This window comes from Rana temporaria, chromosome 9, assembly GCF_905171775.1.
Source record: "Rana temporaria chromosome 9, aRanTem1.1, whole genome shotgun sequence".
Taxonomy (NCBI): Eukaryota; Metazoa; Chordata; class Amphibia; order Anura; family Ranidae; genus Rana; species Rana temporaria.
In genome coordinates, this window is record NC_053497.1 from 156,519,405 (window position 1) to 156,541,929 (window position 22,525).

General features: G+C 42.1%; 1 protein-coding gene across 1 annotated transcript in view; it reads right to left on the reverse strand.

Annotated features, from left to right (window-relative positions):
* The window catches only part of NR6A1 (nuclear receptor subfamily 6 group A member 1), a 119,007-nt gene that overhangs the window by 58,820 nt on the left and 37,662 nt on the right, over nt 1-22,525 (reverse strand). Inside the window, exon 2 of the mRNA XM_040324869.1 lies at nt 1,704-1,934. Within this exon, the coding sequence (XP_040180803.1) occupies nt 1,704-1,934 (231 nt within the window). The remainder of the gene's footprint in view (nt 1-1,703; nt 1,935-22,525) is intronic.

Consider the following 22,525-nt stretch of genomic DNA (forward strand, 5'->3'; position numbering starts at 1 on the left):
ACACTTGTTAGGCACACATTTAACCCGTTGATTTCCCTAGATGTTTTCCCCTTCCCGGCCAGTGTCATTAGTACAGTGACAGTGCATATTTTTAGCATTGATCACTGTATTAGTGTCACTGGTTCCCACAAAGTGTCACTTAGTGTCTGATTTGTCCGCCCCAATATCGCAGTTCAGCTATGAGTCGCTGATTGCCGCTGTTCCCCGGATTTCATTTTAAAAATCTGTTCACCTTATCCTATAGCCATTCACACAGTCATCTAATAGTCTCCTAATGGTCATCCACAAGCCAATTTTCCTTTACTACACAATCTTTCCAAAAGTGTATGTAAAACCTAACCTTCTCCTTTGTCTGCTAACAATCCTTTAAAAACATTTTATTCTATCTGTTCGATAAAAGCAAAAAAAAATCTGTTGATCCAATTTGAAATTCAGAGCAATCCTTACTATGTTATCTCAAGCAGTCCTCTGAGTCCGCATCATGAACTACAGAACAATTTTCCTCTATGTTGTGGCGATGTGCAGCAGGAGAGAGATTTAGTACTCAATAGACTACTGAGATTTCATTCCAGAAAATATATACATTATATTGTCAAAAGTATCAGGATGCCTGCCTTTACACACACACATGAACTTTAATGGCATCCCAGTCTTGGTGCGTAGGGTTCAATATTAAGTTGGCCCACCCTTTTCAGCTACATGTATAACAGCTTCAACTCTTCTGGGAAGGCTGTCCATAGTGTTTAGGAGTGTGTCTGTGGGAATGTTTGACCATTCTTCCAGAAGCGCAATTGTGAGATCAAGCACTGATGTTGGACGAGAAAACCTGGTTAGCAGTTTCCAATCTAATTCATCCCAAAGGCATTTTATCTGGTTGAGGTTAGGCCAGTGAAGTTTCTCCACCCCAAACTTGCTCATCCATGTCTTAATGGACCTTGCTTTGTGTATCATGTTGGAACAGAAAGGGACCATCCCCAACTGTTCCCACAAATTTGGGAGCATGAAATTGTCCAAAAGAGGGACCAAGCCCAACCCCTGAAAAACAACCCCACACCATAATCTCCCCTTCACCAAATGATTTGGACCAGTACACAAAGCAAGGCCCATAAAGACATGGATAAGCGATTTTGGGGTGGAACTCAACCCAAAAGAGCACCTTTGGGATAAATTGGAGTGGAGACTGCAAGCCAGGCCTTTTGATTCAACACCAGTGCCTGACCTCACAAATGCAATTCATGAACAATGGTCAAAAATTCCCATAGACACACTCCTAAATCTTGTGAACAGGCTTCCCAGAAGAGTTGAAGCTGTTATAGCTGCAAAGGGTAGGCCAACTCAATACTGAACCCTACGAATTCAGTATTGCCATTAAAGTGCATGTAAAGGCAAGCGGCCCAATACTTTTGACAATATAATGTATGTCCTCAAAAACAGGGAAATAAATCTACGTATCTGGAAGATCAACAGATATTTTTCTGTAGGTGAAGGGTCTTTAAAGAGATCAAACATGGGGTAATGTGCACGTATGGCATGTGCTTATTTTTTGTTATTAGGTCTTGACATCTCTACCTCACAGCTACCAATTCCTTTAGTATGTGGATTTTATTACGATTATAGCTAAATTATGATGAGTTTCAACCATGTTTTTTGCAACACATCATTTAAAAAGCCCATACATATTTAGTGGAGTTTTAAGAGATTACCTTTTCTATTCATTCCCATCTGGAGGCACTTAAGGAGGCGGCAGTACTGGCAACGGTTCCTCTGCTTTCGCGACATGACACAATTCTTATCGCGACTGCATCGGTATACTCTCTTATTGCAGATGCTGCGCTTAAAGAATCCTTTGCACCCCTCACAAGAGATGATGCCATAATGCAGTCCTGTGGCACGATCCCCACAGATAAGGCACGCCCTCTGGTCAACGCGGTCATCTATGGAGAAGAAAGAACAACTGGGTATTATTATGTAACTTACTGTTAAAGTAGATCAGATACTTTTCCAAAATTACAAGACAGACCCTGGTAATCACTTACAGATTTCTTCCAAAGTGCTTGATGTTCAGCTTTATTACATTAGAAATTGCAGGCAGGAAGACGTGCAGATTTAGATCAATCCATCAAATTTTTGTGTGACTTTACAATGCCCAATAAAAGTTACCACCACCTAGTGGGAACATTGCATGCAATAGCTGGGCCAAGCAGATGCAATGATACATGATTCCAAGGTTTGGAAAACCTTATTGCACAATTTTTTTTCCATCACATTGCAAATAATAAAAAAAAATCTTTCCTTCGCTAGCTAATCTCTCTCTCTTTTTGATGTAAAAATTATCAAAGCATTTACTGCTTCTGGAAGAAAATAACTGACAGTCTTACAACTACAAGTCATTCAAGGATTGACAGATATGGTGAAACATCTAAACATGGTCAGCCTAATTCCACCCAAAACTCACTACTGATTAAAAACCAATGCGTAGTTTACCTCTAGCTGCTGGACAGTCAATATATTGCAATATATGCACTAACGTTCTGGATAAGTTAGACCCCTTTCACACTGGGTCATTTTGCAGGCGCTATTGCGCTAAAAATAGCGCCTGCAAACCGACCCTAAACAGTCGCTGCTCTGTCTCCAGTGTGAAAGCCCCGAGGGCTTTCACACTGGAGCGGTGCGCTAGCAGGAATGTAAAAAAAGTCCTGCTAGCCGCATCTTTGGAGCAGTGTGTATACCGCTCCTGCCCATTGAAATTAATGGGACACTGCGGCTATACCACTGGCAATGTGCCTCTGAGGTGGTTTTTAACCCTTTCTCGGCCGACAGTGGGGGGCAAAACCGCCCTGCTAGCGGACGAATAGCGACGCAAAATTGTTGGTAAAGCGCCGATAAAAATACTGGCGCTTTACTGACGATGCTACCCCTGCACCAGTGCGAAATGGGCCTTAGGGATACAAGAATACGTATTAGAAGATGTACTGCACCTATTCTAAAAATTATATTTTAAAGTCTCATACACACGATCGGACTTCCATCTGACTTTTCCGTGGATTTTGCTCCGAATGGGCGTTGGCCGTGAACTTGGTATGCATACACATGGCAGAACTTTTTCAGCCAACTTTCACCAAATCACGTGTTTTTTCAGCTCTTTACCGCCACCCTGTTGGCAACTTCTGCTACCGTTATCTGATCTTTAGCATTGTTTCTGAGAATGCGTATTTGTACTTTGGACTTTAGACCGATGGACTTGTGTACACACAATCAGATTATCCTCTATCGGACATTTGTTGCCAGAAAGTTTGTCTGTTTGCACACCGAACATTTGTCCGATGAAAAAGACAAAAAGTTTGTCTGATGGAGCGTACACACGGTTGGATTGTCCGATCAAACGGGACATTTGTCGTCAAAAAGTCAGATCGTGTGTATGGGTCTTAAGAATTGTTTTACATAATAAGGCTGGTCTAGCAATCTTTCTCCGTAAGGCAGGGTTCACACATGTCCGACAAACGCTCCGACATTGGGAGCTCATGTCGCATGATGTGTGAAAATCAATGTTTCCCTATGAGAGCCGTCTTAACTGGTCCGACACAAGTCGTCCGACTTTGAAAATGCTCCCTGTACTACTTTGGTCCGACATTGATCCTACTTCAGCCCATTAAATATCATTGAAGTCGGACCAAAGTAGGAGCCTTGTCCTTACCAACCGACTTTTGACATCCGACATGGTGATTACAGCACCAGTAAAAGGAATTCATCTCACTCTGTGATTGTTTTGATTGGTCAAAGAACAAGTCAGACTATAACAAAGTCGGATCAAAGTAGTATCCTGTTCATGAAAGTAGGATGGATGTGGGGCCCCGAGCTGGCCTGGGACCCCAAGCAGGGCCCTTGCTTGCCGCCATTGTCACGCTTCCTACAGCCGCCTGAGAGCTCTATAGAGAGCTTGCAGCACTGTTGCCTGCCTGCCTCGAGGAGTCACTTCCCCTTCTCTGTGTAGAGTGGCCGAGCAGCTCCTCTTCCTTCTTCCTGTCAGCCCAGACTCCAGCCGGGTACCGGGCGGTACAGGAGATTCAGTTTCCTGTTCCCGGCTGGAAAGACAGGAAGTGCACACTGAGTGCTCAATTCCTTTCAGTCCGGCCGGGAACAGGAAACTGAATTTCCTGCCGCGAGGTACGGACCCAGTAGGGTTGGGGGGCCTGGGGGGAGTAAAAAGAACATAGGGAGGGGGACTTGGGGGGGAGTAAAAAGAACATAGGTAGAAAGGGCCCGGGGGGAGTAAAAAAAAAAATAGGGAGGGGGAGGGGGGAGTAAAAAAAACATGGGGAGGGGGGAGTAAAAAGAACATAGGGAAGGGGGAGTAAGAAGGATGCAGGGAGGGGGAGGGAGAAGTAATAAAGACACAGGCCATGTTTTTTTTTCCCCCCCCCCCCTATGTTTTTTTTTACTCCCCCCCCTCCCTGTGCATGGGGGGGAGGTTGAGAGGCCTCCATGTTCATTTTAATTAGGGCCCCCAAATTCCTTCAAACGGCCCTGGATGTAGGACCAATATAGGACAGATGTCGCAGAGCAAAGTAGGATGAAAGTACTACTGCTGTCTTGTAGTATAGTGTGAACCCAGCCTAAAACCTGAAGCAGATCCATTGATATATTTGGAAATGTAACAGGTGTTCATTTTGCCCACTTCTAGCCAATTGCTACAGCTGGTGTCAGATTGTCTCATGCACTAAAAAGCAGCCTTTTTTTTTTAGCTCGGAGGAACCTTTGAAATAACTCTCTGGTCTGAGGGAACCCCTGCCAAAAAGAACTACATCTACAGCTCACAGTACATTAGTGTGGTGGTTAGAATGCTTCTCACATTGGTGGTCTTTGGAAAGAATTCTCCCCTTCCAGATAACTAAAAAGATCTCTGGTGGCAGTGTTTTTTTATGTAAAAGGAAGAAATTTAACCCCTAGCCACCTCTGACGGAACCCTGGTTGAGAAAGGCAGCTCTAGCGCATCCGGGGAATAACATATCAGATTTGGGACAAAAGGAAGTGTCTAACGTGTATTCCTAATGCACACTGAACATGTAATGACACCTAATGCAACAAGATTGTCCTAATTTACACAAGTGCCACACATGTGTTAGCTTTATGCTGAGCTCAAATGCAAGTGGACTGATGATTTGTTTGGCATTGGTGCTGGAGTCATTAATCTAATTTCTCCCTTAAAGCGGAGGTCCACCCACATTTTATTTTTCAAAGCCAGCAGCTACAAATACTGCAGCTGCTGACTTTTAATAAATGGACACTTACCTGTCCAGCGCGCCTGCGATGTCGGCTGCCGAGGCTGAGCAATCGCTCATCTCTCGGCTGCCCCCGTCGCCATCATCGGTGAGGGAATCAGGAAGTGAATCATTTCGGCTTCACTGCCCAGTTCCCTACTGCGCATGCGCGAGCGGCCCATCCTCACTGGTCAGTGGAACAGTGTGTTTCCCAGGAGACAGCGCGGGGGGGGGGGGGGGGGGGGTGGTAAGTGGCGTGACTCCCACGGGAGTCTGTGCCCGGAAATGTGCCAAATGTGACACCAGAGGGGGGGAGGGTTCCGAAAAGCATAAGTTCTATTTTTGGGTGGAACTCCGCTTTAAAGCAAGTCCCTAAGACCAACATAGTCAATGTAAAAAAGAGAAAGGAGTGCACAACAGTATATACAAGCCCTTAGGCTGGCTTTAGACTGTCAACCCAAAGACCCCAGAAGAATTGACCATCGCCTCACACCAGGACCCACCATGCAATTTGCTCTGTTGGAGGGAGCACACAAACTTCACTTTTTTAAAACTGAATGGGTTGCTCACACATTTCCCAACAAGTTAGGAGGTCTATTGTCAAACTGATTGTTTCAGATGCTTCATTTTGTTCCCATTGCTCTGGCTTATCCTCATAGGGGACAGGATCAGGCCATTGGTGGTCTCTAGGTCAGCCTGTACTTTGACCATTTACTAATGGATACATTTACATCACTGATCATAACAAAAGGAAAAATCGGTCCAAATTAATAGAATTAACAACCATTTCTGTCATTGATAATTTACAGCAACATTAAATCACATGCCGTTTTAACAAGTTTTAAATATATGTCTTCTATCTCCAATTGTATTCCCAACAAAAGAAGGATTTATCTAGATAAATCCTGCTGTGCAATACTGCACAGATATACTTTAGGTGGAGTTATTTTAAGTGACTTGCAATATGAAGCATGATTTGAGATTAAACGCAGATCCAAGATAATGAGGATACATCTAGGTTAATGAACTAGAATGTTCCAGTCATCATGCTGGCAGTTTCATTTCTCCATCTGACATCTCCATTCCTGAAAATGACGGCACGCCAAGTAGGATTGTGCTCAGAGAGTCGGCAGCCCAATTCTGTCGCAGTGGGAAAGTTACAATCAGACGATACCAAATCTTACATGACAGCTCCTCTAGCTTGCGGACATACAATTTACATTTTCTGTTCTCTCTGATGAACAATAACAGCCAGCTTCTGAGAATGTTAACTCCTCTGTTGCTACACAGAACAAAGGCTTTTCTCTGGCAGACAAATGGTTAATATGAATTGTAAGGCATCATTTACATTTCTGTGGTGCACTTTTTGAAATATAGAACACACCAAATGTTTGTGTTTATGAGTGTAAAGCAGGCCTATTGATAAGTAGGGTAAATGCACAAAAATACATGCAACATGCACCCTGGTTGATTTGTACACATACACACTATAAAAAAATTCTTCTCTTTTACTTTCCGTAACGCACAAAAAATTAGCAAATAAATCACTGGTTATAAAAGACCCCAAACCGCACACACGGCCCTAACTCTACATTAAAAGAGCATTGAATGTGCATTTGAAATTCTTGTCGAACACCCAATTCCTTTAACTGTGGGGGTGTAAGCTGTCATTTTTGAAGATTTACCTGTGTATTGCATGCTATAAACAGACTGAAGTCTAAAGGCTAGTTTTTGTTTTTCTTATTTTGTAAACCCTTTTAACAGGTGTCTGCTTTATATCATATAGTATAAAGATAAAAATTGTATATATATATATATATATATATATATATATATATATATATATATACACACACACATACAAACTGTATATGCATACACACACACCAGCCACTTTATTAGGTACATCTGTTCAAGTGCTTGATAGCGCAAATTGCTAATCAACCAATCACATGGCAGCAACTCAATGTATTTAGGCATTCAGATGTGGTTTAGACGATTTGCTGATACCCAAACTGAGTATCATAATGGAGAAGAAAGGGGATTTAAGTGACTTTGAAGGTGTCATGGCTGTTGGTGCCAGATGGGCTGGTCTGAGTATTTCAAAAACTGCTGATCTACTTCACACACAACCAGCACTAAGGTGTACAGAGAATGGCCAAAAAAAGAAAATATCCAGTAAGCTGCAGTTGTGTGGCCTAACCTGTTAATGTCAGATGGGCAGACTGGTTTGAGATGATAGAAAGGCAACAGTCACTCAAATGACCACTCGTTACAACCAAGGTATGCAGAATACCATCACTGAATGCACAACACATCGAACCTTGAAGAAGATGGCCTACAGCAGCGGAAGACCACACCGGGTGCCATTCCTGTAAGCTAAGAACAGAAAACCGAGGTTGTAATTCGCACAGACTCAAACAATTGGACAATAGAAAAAATGTTGCCTGGTCTGATGAGTCTCGATTTCAGCTGCAACATTCAGATGGTAGGGTCAGAATTTGGTGTAAACAACATGAAAAAATGGCTCCATCCTGCTTTGTATCAACACTTCAGGCTGGTGGTGGTGTAATGGTGTGGAGGATACTTTCTTGCCACACTTAGTACCAATAGAGCATTGTTTGAATGCCACACCATGTCTACCTGAGTATTTTTGTTGACCAAGTCCTTTATGACTACAGTGTACCCATCTTCTGATGGCTACTTCCAGCAGGATAACGAACCATGGACACCGGGCACAGTTCACCTCTTGGACTGATTCGTTTGTGTAGTGTGAGTGCTCTGAACTGAGTCTGAGATAGGTTAAGCGTATCACACAGGGACCACTTGGAAAAGGTGGTTCCAGGTGTGGTTCACTAATGGTCCAGAACAGTTTTCTTCAGTGTGTACTCAAGCAAGGATAACTTTGGGATGCTTGGCATAAGTGTGCCCGAGAACGCTTCCTTATAGTCCAGTGTGAGTGCAGACCAGTGAGGGGAGTGAGTGCACTCTTAAATTGCTCTATAATACAAAACCTCCTTCCTTGATTGTAGATCGGCCTAGCCTCATAGTTACATAGTCAGGTTGAAAAAATACACAAGAACATCTAATTCAACCAATAGAAAAAGAAACAAAGAAAAACAAATAAAACCTCCATATATACAATCCCACAGTTGATCCAGAGGGAGGCAAAAAAACAAACAAAGCATGATCCAATTTGGTCCAGCAGGGAAACCAAATTCCTTTCTGATCCCCCAGGAGGCAATTGGGATATTCCCCTGGTATTTATACCTATAAATTGGTTGGAATTGATCATAAAACTGGTCATAGATTTATTGAAATTCAGCCGGTTCACAGGGACCCGACAAATTTCATCTGTGACCATGCCTGCTTGAGAGGTATCGATCTAATGATCAACTCCTCTAAAACAGGACTGTTGGCTAATTTTTCGCTCAACTGGGTGCAGTGCCGAGCCCCCGCTGTCACAATACAATAGCGCAGCAGGGAGGATTCCTCCTTCCTCGCTTGTATGGATGCGGGAATCTGTGGGTTCCTTTTCAGCCCACTTATCTATAGCCAGCTTAAAAATTGTATGTAGTGAGTGTACCAATACGTTCAGCTGCTGGCATGCAAGGTGACTATATAAATCCTTGTGAATGAACAAAACAATAAAAGTGCAATGAATAAAAGTCCAAATGGTGATACAGTAAACTGAATTAGAATGTGAAAAACGTGTCCACTATGTGTAGAAAATTCCTCCAATATATAAACTTTTGGTGTACTATGCGCTCACCGAAAATGTAAAAAACATCAAGCAGAAAGTGATATCCAACAAATTTCCTCAAATGCTGTGAGAAAATCCGGTGCAAGTGAGCATCCAACCAAAAACTGGTTCCTAGGAGAAGTTCACATTGCTAACAAGAAATAATGTGGAGTGCCTGCTAAGGAGTATATATTGGAACTCTTTTATGTCTCATCGCTGGCGAGTGCATTTTTGGGTGGAGGCTCACTTGCATCGGATTTTTAGTTCACCAAGAGTTTATATATTGGAGGTGATTTGTGACATTTTTCAGCATATTCTCCTTTATTCTTTGTAAACATTGTAGAGCCAACTCATTGACTCTATTCAATCAATGCACATGTCGGGCAAACTAGAACCTTCCCCTTATAAAAAGATAATAAAGCCTGTGTAAAGGTACCAGCCATTAGGCCAGCAGTATTCAAATAACCAGATATGGGGGGGGGGGGGAAGAACCTCATGCCCCAATAGCAGGTATGTGCCCATCTACTCATCCACCCCTCCCCCTGCTCTTAGTTAAAATTGATCACGCTTACACATCCACATACAGTGGCCAGGCCAGAGTAGAGTGCAAAGATAATAGCCACTATCTGCTGGCCCTAGAGCTGCCTCCTGTATGTTGCCCCTTTTATAAATGGACTTAAATAATGTTTCTGGTATGAAGCATAGTGAAATTATCTACAAATAAATAGAGGCTTTTAAAAATTGAGTGGCACTACAAAAACAAAATAAAATGAAAAATTTTCAAAAAGTTTACATGTACCACATCAATGTTAAAAAGCTCCATCTGCTTCCCCTATCATCCCTATTCCATAGATACCCCCTTCTACTTACCAATCAGCCATCACACCCACCAAAGTCTACACTTGTACCAGTCAGTCATCTTGAATGGGCTGATTGATTGCAACTTATGGAGCATGTGTGGCAATCGGACATGGAAAATGGACATGGAAAAGCTATATCCCTTAAAGGGTTTGTAAAGGATTTTTTTTTATCTTAATAGCTTCCTTTACCTTAATGCAGTGCTGTTTTCATGTCCTCATTGTTCGTTTTTGCTCTCAAGTTGCTGTAATTCTTCTCTGATTTCCACACTTCCTCATTGTGTGTTTCCTGATAACCACAGTACTGGGAGCTTTCTCTCTGTGGTCACTAATCAAGAAGGTGTGATTACTGTGTGTCTAAAACCCCTCAGCACCAATCAGTTTCGTTTTCCAAACCATCACTGCCCTGTATTGGCTCTGTACATCACAGAAGCAGGAAACAACATGCAAATACGAAACTAGAAACTGCAGGTACATTATATGATTGATTTTTATCTATTTTTAATCATTTTTAAAAGGAATCAGTTAACTATTATGTCTCTATACCCTGTAAACAGTCATTTCAGCAAAAAAAAAATGTTTCCTTTACAACTCCTTTAAGCCTTGTAAGTAGATGGCATCCAGTGCCGGCCCAAGACATTGCGCTGCCTGGTACCAAGAATGAAATGCTGCCCCCCCAAAAAAAAATTACGCCCACCAAAATGCCCCCTCATCCATTATTTTATATCATGATAACTAAAGTGGACCTATCATGGCTCTATACATGTATATAGGAGTATAAAGAGGACCTGTAATGGCTCTATTCATGAAAATAGCCCCACAGTGGAGCGGAGAGCGGAACGGGAGGAATGGGATGGTGTGCAGGCAGGAAATTTGCTGCCCCCCTGAAAGTGTTGCCTGGTACAATGGTACCATCGGGTCCCATGGTAGGGCCGGCCCTGATGGCATCTGTATTGGGTGTTATGAATAAACGCTGCACAGGTTGCTCAGTAAAGAAATCTAGAGATGCCCAAGCTGCTGGTGGAAGAGGTGTTTAGCTGATTGATGGTAGGTAGAAGTGAGTATTAATTGAAAGTGGAGAACTGCAGAGGCATGTAACAGATGGTATTGTCCGTTAACCAGGTTACTTAGCACTTCATCCACTGTAACCCTTTACTGCCCCACTTCCTTTTAATATATATACTAACCAATTACCAATCATCCCCAATCATTGTATGTTCCCTGTACATTATTAAGCACATCACTTTCAATGCATGCCTTTTACTATGCAGCCTCGGTCACTGTTCATTAACTCTTCACTGTGTAGTTTTTATGTACTGTACATTAACAGGGCTTGTGCCAATGAGCTTTGGGTTTATGTCTATGGAATCAGTTCAGGTTCAGTAAATCATTCAAAATTCAAAGATGCATTTGCACTCCTTCTAACCTGCAGTTGTCATGTGAGAAAAATAGCTAATTTAAAGCACATCCAAAACAAATCCACAATTTTAATCCAATAAAGCTTACAAGTTCTTAAAGCGGTGGTTCACCCACACTAACAACATTTTACCATTAAATTAGGCATAGTAGCGCGAGCTACAGTATGCCTGTATTGATTTTTTTATCCCCGTACTCACTGTGCAATCCTCTATAGAAGATTCCGACTCCCCGCGGGGAATGGGCGTTCCTATCAAGAGGGAGGATGATTGACGGCCGGCTATGGCACGTCACGCTCCCCGAAGATAGCCGGAACAGGTCTCGGCTCTTCACGGCGCTATACGGCGCCTGCGCACAGACTATGCGCAGGCGCCGTGAAGCGCCGAGTCCTATTTCGGCTATTTCCGGAGAAGCCTGACGTGCCATAGCCGGCCATCAATCATCCTCCCTCTTGATAGGAACGCCCATTCCCCGCGGGGAGTCGGAATCTTCTATAGAGGATTGCACAGTGAGTACGGGGGTAAAAAAATCAATACAGGCATACTGTAGCTCGCGCTACTATGCCTAATTTAATGCTATAAAAAAAAAAGTTTCATTAGGGTGAACCACCGCTTTAAGTGCAGTGGCTGCATTTATTTTTAATTTTAAGGCCAATAACGATTTCAGCAAGTGCAGAAATTACCCATTGAAACGCTGTGTCCTTGTGATCAGAAATCGCTAAACCTGCACGCTACCAATGCGGTTTAAGGATATAGCCAACATTATGCGTTTCCTTGTAACTTCCTTTAACTAAACAATTGTACTAAAAATGTATATTTTAAGGCATCTTTTAAACTACTAATTCTGCCACCCATGTAAAATATACGAAGGAAGGAAAGGACACATTTGTAGTGCAAATCAGGGGAGCACAACCATGGTAGAACACGTAGAACAAGTGGTCTTGTATTCACAGAATTACGAGGTAGAAAAAAGTCTGTGTTCATTTTTTTAATCGCTGCACAAACCGTTGGCGCTATATAAATCCTGTATAATAATAATTAAAAATAACAATGCCGCCACCATGATACATTTTGTTATATATATATATATATATATATATATATATACACACACACACACCCCACATTTATATATATAACTTTGTAAAATAAGTACATATTAGTAATAACAAACAAAACATTTTATTTTTTACAATTAATTATGTATATTCTAACATTACAATTATTTCCATTGCACTATAAAATTTATATACAAATATAGCACTTTAGGTACAGAAAACTCCCAAGTGAAATAGCAATAGCTTTCATACTGCATCATTTAATAAACACAGAGGCTCATTCCTGACCTACTGTTCACCCCACACTGCACTAAGGATGCCATAGTGCCAATCACCCCTTTATAAAACAGACACCACAGAATTTACCACCATAAAATGTAAAGAATCAAACCAGAAAGCCAATTAGAATGTTAGACCAGAGGTTAAACAGCAACATTCGATTACAAAAAGAAAAAATGTGCCCAAGGTTTCTACCAAGATGTGTGCAGTTTGAAAAATGTCACCATTTTCTTGAACATGGTTTACAATGATCTGAAAATCAGTCTTTTCTAAGGCATTGAAAATATATCTGTAAATGTCCTGCTGAAGACAGTAATAGTAATAGTGCTCTCTATTGTAGATACTTTTTTATTATTAATTCCAATTGTTTTCCCTTTAATGAGTTTATAAATTAGCTAGGTCACTTAACACCTTTTTTCAGTATTCATTTTTACCTTTGAGATGCATGTTTGCAAGTTTGACATTTTAATTCTTAAAACACACAACATAAGCTAATTTCCCTAGAAATTTCATTAGAGATCTTATTAAATAATGTTGAATAATCAAAGTAGAAGTGACAGAGAACAGTATTAGGAGGGTTGGGTTGTAAAATGATAAAGGTGTGTGCCTGATGGGCTTGTGATTTTGAAGCATATTATTTATGGCCTCTCTGGGAGGTTGTTTAGGGCTGGCAGTTGTCAGGACAGGAATGTTTTGCCCACAGATCACAGACACAACTTTGTTAATCTGCATGAACATCTGACTAAAGCTACTAGAATTTTTTTCATTCAACCCTGTGAGTTAAAACAAAAAAATCATGTGAGATTAGTTCAGCAATCCCCCCCGCTGAGCTGCTGTGTTCTTACAGGGGGGCAGTCAGAATGCTCCAATCAAGCTCTCTGCCATTGGCTGAGAGCGCTGATGGGCAGTCGGACAGATGCTGGTTTTCCAGCATGCACATTGCACAGACCCGGGCCGAACAGCTGGCTCCTAACGGACAGATCGACATACACCGAATGTCGGACATTTTTTTTTTTTTTACGGGCTGTTGTCTGCCAACATTCGGCCCGTGTGTACCCGGCTTTAGAAGAAGCTTCAAATTCTGCTCCACTCCACTTTGCAGCTAATATTCAAATTTTCCATGCCACTTTATCTGATAAAAAAACAAGGAATTAACATTTCTGCACCAGAACAGAAGATTGTTTGTTGCTGGGTACTCAAAAATCATATAAAACATATATATATATATATATATATATATATATATATATATATATATATATATATATATATATATATATAATAACACTACCCCCGAAGGAGCTACTTATTTGTTTTGGGTGGCATGTTACCTCATGGCTCCTCCGCCGTCTAAGGGTGTATGTTGAAAGCAGCAGTAACGGAATGTCCATGACAGGTGTCGTTTTCTGTGCTCTTTATTAACCAGCCGGGTATAAACAATAAAACTTGTGGTGAAGAGTAAAGATGTAGTAGGAGAAGAAACAGCAGACTCAGGCATAAAAAATAGGAAACAGTCCTACTTCCAACAGCACTTTGTTTTTCTTCGCCACTCCAGCCAGAGTGGGTGTAGTGCACCTGGACAGACCTCTCTCACTGACCTGGCAGCCAGAGTATCACTCAGAACTTTAAGGGAAAAAATCTCTGCCACAGACCTTCCTTAGAATTGAGATAGCGGAGATAATCCTCCTTGATAGACTTTGTGCCTGGATCTACTGCAGGTAGTTTGCAGTTAGGTTACCGACTGATAGGTGACCAACGTCCAGCCTTTCAGTGTCCGGTTACCTTTATCCCTGGTGGATTGTCGAGACCCTATTGGATCACCAGCCTCTCTTGGCTCTCCTCAGGTGGACTCCCCACCGAACAGCTTCCTCTCAAGGGAACAACGCTTGGGATCTTCTCAGGATTGGGTACCCAGTCGATCACTGGGGCCCAGCCAAAGCTCAAATGTTCCAGACCAACGTGCTCCCGGAACCAGAAACACAAGGAACATGCGCACCCTGGCCTGGTAGGCCATTTTTCCGGGGCGCTGTGATGTGGTCACCCTAAAGATGGGTGCCACACTGGAAGAAGACCCAGACCAATGGCGTCTGTCCCATAAATACCCTCCCCCAGCATGCACAGCGAGGAAAACCACTCCTGATAGGCTGCTGTGGAAACGCACCCAAACCTCGACTCCACTGCTGCCACCTGTCGTCCTGGGGTGGCATCAGCACCAGACAGGATCAGCAAGGTATTTCAAGTGACAGAAGGGGCCAAATGGCACAGCACAAGCACTGTGTTGTATAACATGCTTTAAAGGAACAGGATATATATATGTATATATATATATATATTTTTTTTTTAAAGGGTAACAAGCACTTTAGGAGAAAATAGGTAGCGTGCAGAAGAACCAGGACAGCAATGAATTTCTGAGGCAATCACTAGTATTTTTTTTATCAGATATAAAAAAAAAAAAAATGTTGTTATATTTTAAAAAGGGAGAAGTTCTTTGCTTGGGTTTACACACACTTTAAATCAGCCTAAATAATGACATATAGATTGTTAAAGCACTGTGTATCATAAAACATTACCTATTTTTTAATAAAAATAAATTTTTTAACCATTTGTCATCATTTGTTGCATCTCAGTGCTTCAATCTCTTGCAGATGGTTGGTAGCCATTTCTTGTCTACATGCACTACAGAGTTGGCTGCATGACATTTGTAGAGCAAGTTTCCTGATGGCTGCAGTACTTGACCTTCCTGAGACATTGGAGCAAGAGGAACTGCCTTGGGTCACACAAAAATTCACTAACAATAAGGATGAATGAGGAGCAGAAAAAGTTGGGCAGATCACAAGTTACATAGTTGGTCAGGTTGAAAAAAGTCCATCTAGTTCAACCAATAAAAAAATAAATCATACATGATGATCATACATTTCACCTCCAAATACGGAAAGGTTTTTTCACAGTAAGAGCTGTGAAAATGTGGAACAGACTCCCTCCAGAGGTGGTTCTGGCCAGCTCAGTAGATTGCTTTAAGAAAGGTCTGGATTCTTTCCTAAATGTACAGAATATAACTGAGTACTAAGATTTGTAGGTATAGTTGATCCAGGGTAAATCCGATTGCCTCTCGGGGGATCAGGAAGGAATTTTTTCCCCTGCTGTAGCAAATTGGATCATGCTCCGCTGGGGTTTTTTGCCTTCCTCTGGATCAACTGTGGGTATGGAGTTGGGTGTATAGGATTTTACTGTGTTTATTTTATTTTTATTTTTTTATTTTTTTTATTTTTATTTTTTGTTTTTTGTGGTTGAACTGGATGGACTTGTGTCTTTTTTCAACCTGACTAACTATGTAACTATGTAACTATGTAACTATGAACATACAGGTGAAACGTGAAAAATTAGATTAGGCAAAAGTTAATTTATTTCACTAATGCAACTTAAAGGTGAAACTAATATATGAGATCGACTCATTACATGCAAAGCAATATAGTTCAAGCCGTGATTTGTCATAATTGTGATGATTATGGCTTATAGCTCATGAAAACCCCAAAGCCACAATCTCAGAAAATGTTAATATTACATGCAATCAATAACACAAGGATTGTACATAGAAAAATACTGGACCTCTGAAAAGTATAAGCATGCATATGTACTCTGTACTTGGTTTGGGCCCCTTTTGCAGCAATTACTGCCTCAATGCGGCGTGGCATGGAAGCTATCAGCCTGTGGCACTGCTGAGGTGTTATGGAAGACCAGGATGCTTCAATAGCGGCCTTCAGCTCTTCTGAATTGTTTGGTCTCATGTCTCTCATCTTTCTCTTGGCAATGCCCCATAGATTCTCTATGGGGTTCAGGTCAGGCGAGTTTGCTGGCCAATCAAGCACAGTAATCCCATGGTCATTGAACCAGGTTTTTGTGCTTTTGGCAGTGTGGGCAGATGCCGAGTCCTGCTGGAAAATTAAGTCAGAATCCCTGTAGAGCTTGTCTGCGGAAGGAAGCATGAAGTGCTCCAAAATCTCCTGGTAGATGGCTGCGTTGACCCTGGACTTAATAAAGCACAGTGGACCAACACCAGCAGATGACTGGCTCCCCAAATCAACACAGACTGTGGAAACTTCACACTGGACTTCAATCATATTGCAGTGTGTGCCTCTCCATTCATCCTGGTTTCCAAATGAGATACAAAATTTGCTCTTATTAGAAAAGAGGACTTTGGACCACTGAGCAACAGACCAGGTCTGTTTTTCTTTAGCCCAGGTAAGACGCTTCTGACGTTGTTTGTTCAGGAGTGACTTGACAAGAGGAATACGACATTTGAAGCCCATGTCCAGGATCCGTCTGTGTGAAGTGGCTCTCGATGCACTGACTCCAGCCTCAGTCTCAAACACTTTTGAATTGCCTTTTCCCGACAATCCTCTCCAGGCTGCGGTCCTCCCTGCTGCTTGTGCACCTTTTTCTTCCACACTTTTCCCTTCCACATAACTTTCTATTAATGTGCTTTGATACAGAAATTTGGGAACATCCAACTTCTATTGCAATTACCTTTTGAGGCTTTCCCACCTTATGGAGGGTGACAATGATGGTCCTATGCACAACTGTTAGGTCAGCAGTCTTTCCCATGATTGTGATTCCTACTGAACCAGACTGAGAGACCATTTAAAGCATGAGTGCTCAACCTGTGGCCCTCCAGCTGTTGCAAAACTACAATTCCCATAATGCCTCAGCCTTTGGGAGACATGCTTGTACCCGTCAGCGGCTTGCAATGCCTCATGGGAATTGTAGTTCCGCAACAGCTGGAGGGCCACAGGTTGAGCACCCATGATTTAAAGGCTCAGGAACCCTTTGCAGGTGTTATGGCTTAATTAGCCGATTAAAGTGGGACACTTTGAGCCTAGAATATTGCACCTTTTCACAATATTGGGCCAGATTCATAAAGCCGCGCGCAAAGTTGCGGCGGCGTAACTTTTCTTATTTACGTTAAGCCGCCGCAACTTAACACGCAAGTGCTGTATTCACAAAGCACTTGCGTGTTAAGTTGCGGAAGCGTAGCGTAAATTGGGCGGCCTAATTCAAAATAGGCGGGTAGGGGGCGTCTCCTATTTAAATTAGGCGCATCCACGCGCAAACGTACTGCGCATGCGCCGGCCTTAGAAAAATCCCAGTGCGCATGCTCCGAATTATGACAGTGTTTTCGACATGAACGTGATTGACGTAAATCCCCATTCACGGACAAGTTACGCAAACGACGTAAACATTTTCAAATTTCCCACGGTCACGATGTCCATGCTTAACATAGGATGTGCCTGCTTTGGGCAGCTTTATCTTTACGCCGGGAAAACCCTTACGGAAACGGCGTAAAGTGACTGCGTCGGGCCCGCGTACGTTCATGAATTGGCGTATCTCGCTGATTTACATATTCTCTGCGTAAATCAGCGAGAACGCCCCCAGCGGCCATTTTAAAATTGCAGTTAAGATCCGACGGTGTAATACAATTACGCCTGTCAGATCTTTGCTGCAAACCGGCTTATCTTGTTTTCTGCATACAGAAAACAGATAAGCCGGCGCAAAGTGTGAGTTATGCCGGCGTATCACTGATACGCCGGCATAACTCTTTCTGAATCTGGCCCACTACAATTTTCTGAGATTGTGGATTTGGGGTTTTCATGAGCTGTAAGCCATAATCACCACAATTAGGACAAATAATGGCTTGAACTATCCTGCTTTGCATGTAATGAGTCTATCTCATATATTAGTTTCACCTTTTAAGTTGCATTAGTGAAATAAATGAACTTTTACACTCAAATTTTTGAGTTTCACCTGTACACACAATCCTATACCCACAAGTTGATCCAGAGGAGGGCAAAAAACACCAGCAAAGCATGACCCAATTTGCATACAGCAGGGGAGAAAAAAATCTTTCCTGATCCCCCGAGAGGCAATTGGATATTCCCTGCATCAACTTGACCTGTATCCAGTTATATTATGTCCAGGCCTTTTTTTTAAAGCAATCTACTGAGCTGGCTAAAACCACTCTGGATGGAGTCTATTCCACATTTTCACAGCTCTTACTGTGAAGAAACCTTTCCGTAAGATAACGATCACGGATATAGATAATGCATCTGAGTAATAGAAAAAATAGTTTTCTGTAATATTTTTATTATAAAAGTAAAAAAAGGGCACCTTAAAACGAGTTTGATATTTGACACTGTTTTTCATAAACGCATCAATATCTGGTTCGGTGAATAAAGTAGCAATTCTCAATGTGCTCATCAGATATTTTGGCTCTAATTTTTCCCTTCATGTGCTTCATCCTTGAAAATAGTTATAGGTGCTGCTGAAAACTGATGACTTTAATAATGTGCGATTGTGAAGAGTGGAATATTTTCCCCAGGGAAGATAAAACGTATAAAAGTCCAGTAAAGAGATACTCAGATTTTTCTGCAGCCGCATGTATTTGTAAAATGTAATTGCATTTTAACAAGAAAATTACAAAATAAAAATCAACATTTTAAGTACGTTTACGAGTTTGTGTTGGGTCGTAATCATAGCCATCATGGGCCACGTTTACATGACCAGCCTTACCAATTTTTGACCATTTTTACAGTAAGTACATTTTCAGGTGGTGGTGCAATTGTTTGTTTCAGAAAACTTTATAAATTATGGAAAAGAATGATTGGTTTTATGAAATTCAAAAGTCTACAGACAGTTCCAACTTTTTGATTTCCACCAGAACACAGTCTGCATTAAAGTTTACACAGGTTTTCCAGTTTTCTCCACAAATCACACTAAGCTTGAACGAGCAGGGCCCTCTGATTCCTCCTGATTGTATCGAAACTGTACTGTCTGCCCTCATGTTGTAAAGCGCTGCACAAACTGTGGCGCTATATAAATCCTGTATAATAAAACTGTGTTTGTATATATGGTAGAGATGGTAAAACACGTTGAACAGAAATTGGTGTACCCGATTCAAGTAAAAACAGTATAAAGATCTAACTGCCCAGTGTAACAGCATTTTTTGGATTCAACCACCCAGAGACACCCATTGCATGTGACCTTGAATTTATCACTTAGAGCCGGTTCACACTGGGGCGACTTGGGATCCGACTTGAAGTCGCCTCAAGTTGTCCCAAGTCGCGCTGTCGAGAAAAACAATGCAAGTGAATGGGAGCGGTGTTAATACACACGACTCGAGTCGCTCCGACTTCAAAAGAAGTTCCTGTACTACTTCAATCCGACTTGTAAGCGATTTGTACCCATTGATTTAAATGGAAGTCGCCTCCAAGTCTGATCCAAGTCTGATCACTGTCTTAACTGAAGCGACTTTCCAGGAAGATAACATACATTTCTCAAGCAAACCTCTCCCTCCCCCTCCCTCCCCTAGGGCTGATTGTTGTTTGATTGGCCACTGGAAAGTCTCCTGTCCTGGAGACGACTTCAAGTCGTGTTGTAAATCGCCCCAGATCGCCCTGTGGTTCATGCTCAAGTCGTGTCGGAGTCGCCTCTGAAAGTCGCGCTGGAAGTCGTGTCGCCCTAGTGTGAACCGACTCTGAGCAGCGGTTCACACACAGGCGGCACGACTTTGGGGGCGACTCGGCAAGGCGATCTCAAGGCGACTTGAGAGGCAACTTGCAAAATGACTTCTGTATTGAAGTAAATGTAAGTCCCCCCGTATCGCCCCCAAAGTCGTACAGGAACCTTTTTCTAAGTCGGAGCGACTTGCGTCGCTCCTATTAGAACGGTTCCATTGACTACTGCGGACCGCGACTTGTCAGGCGGCTGAGTCGCCTGACAGGTCGCCCCTGTGTGAACCGGGTCTAAGCGTATGCCATCTTTAGAAGTGAATAAAGGTATTTACATTTAATTAAATCTGACCAAGGTGAGCATGTATATTTCATAACGTATTATTAAAGGGGTTGTAAATGTACAACTTTTTTCCCTAAATAGCTTCCTTTACCTTAGTGCAGTCCTCCTTCACTTACCTCATCCTTTGATTTTGCTTTTAAATGTCCTTATTTCTTCTGAGAAATCCTCACTTCCTGTTCTTCTGTCTGTAACTCCACACAGTAATGCAAGGCTTTTCTACCTGGTGTGGTGTCGTGCTCGCCCCCTTTCTTGGACTACAGGAGAGTCAGGACGCTCGCTACGTTGCAGATAGAGAAAGGAGCTGTGTGTTAGTGGTCATCCTGACTCTCCTGTAGTGCAAGGGAGGGGGCGAGCACGACACTCCACACCAGGGAGAAAGCCTCACATTACTGTGTGAAGTTACAGACAGAAGAACAGGAAGTGAGGATTTCTCAGAAGAAATAAGGACATTTAAAAGCAAAATCGAAGGATGAGGTAAGTAAAGGAGGACTGCACTAAGGTAAAGGAAGCTATTTAGGGGGGGAAAAATTGTACCTTTACAACCCCTTTAAGTAAAAATAAAGTTTTGCAATTTGATTGGTTACAGGTTTTAATTTTGCAAGAATTGTAATTTGTGGATCCACCAATATACCTACATTCACCTAAATATGTAGCGTATAGACATATTAAAAATGTGTATATAAAATGAATTTCAAACAAGTGATTGTACAGGATGTTTTAGAATTTTTACAATATTGAAATTGATTGATTATATAGGATATGAAATTTGATTGGTTATACAATTTAGTTTCACGCCAGTTTTCATGCATGACTCCACTAGTTTACCTATTTAGGTGTGTGTATAAACATATTTATAAATAAAATACAGTTATACAAAAGTAAAATAATCTTTGAAAAAGTCAGCGAGTGTTATGGTATCATCAGCAACTGCATTCTTCAGAACCTGGCAGTGACACTTTGCAGTTAAAAAAAAAAAAAAAGAGGATAACAATCTGTAGATTTTACAAGGCCCTGCAGGAATTCCAGCTGACCCTATTAAGGACTCCCAAGGCCCTATTGATTACATGACCCCATGCTCTCTCCTTTCCCTGCATTTTAATGGCAACTCCTTGTGTTATACTGCAAAGTGTTGCGTGGAGTGAGGCTGCATTACCATTGACCTCTCTATGATCCCTTGGCTTTAATATGTAAACCAGTCAGATTAACCTTGATATTTGAGGCCATTCTTGCATATCTAAACGACGTAACACTATGGTATCATGCCCCAATCACATGAAGAGTAATATAAAAATTTGCATTTAGAAAGGAAACCTGTGGACACACAAAATAAAAAAAAAAACAACACATAGTATACTCAAGGGGCTGCCTGCACCAAGTAACATTTCCTGTAGAACACTCCAAGTCAACTAAATCCAGGGGTGTAGATATCAACCAGCTTTTCTGGTCTAGCTCTTGACCCAACCCTCTACAATAGCTCACTTGTAATGGTAGAATAGGACAAGTCATTAACCACTAAAGCCAGGTACACACTACAGTTTTTCTTTGTGCAACTCCACGGCTTGAACAAACAAAAAAAAAAGACAGCTCCGGTCGGGAGCTGCTGCACTAACCATGCAAGGTTAGTCCAATGATCTCCTCTGCTGAGCTGTTGTGTTCTGACAGGCAGCCCTCTCTGCCCATGGCTGAGAGCATTGATCGGGAATCGGTCGGCTGCTGGTTTTCCAGCATGCATGTCCGACAGAAGCCAGCCAGATGGACCAACATACACACGGCCAGCATCTTTTGTACCGGGAAGGGAAATGTACCCCAACATTCTGTGTAAGGGGGCTTAACGAGGCCTAGAAGGTGAGAAGGGGCAATGCCAGGCTTTTTACATACCACAGCAACCCACCCCACAATTAAGGGAACCTGGCTTACTCTAAGAGAAAGGGGACAGGTGTGCAGGCACCTGGAGGTGGCCATCTCTAGGGGGTTGTTTACATGAGCACCACTCCTTAGCATCTATCTAAAAAGCAATCTGTGGTGGGTCGCTTTTTCACAGGGTGGCAGAGCAGCAGCTGACAGGCATTCA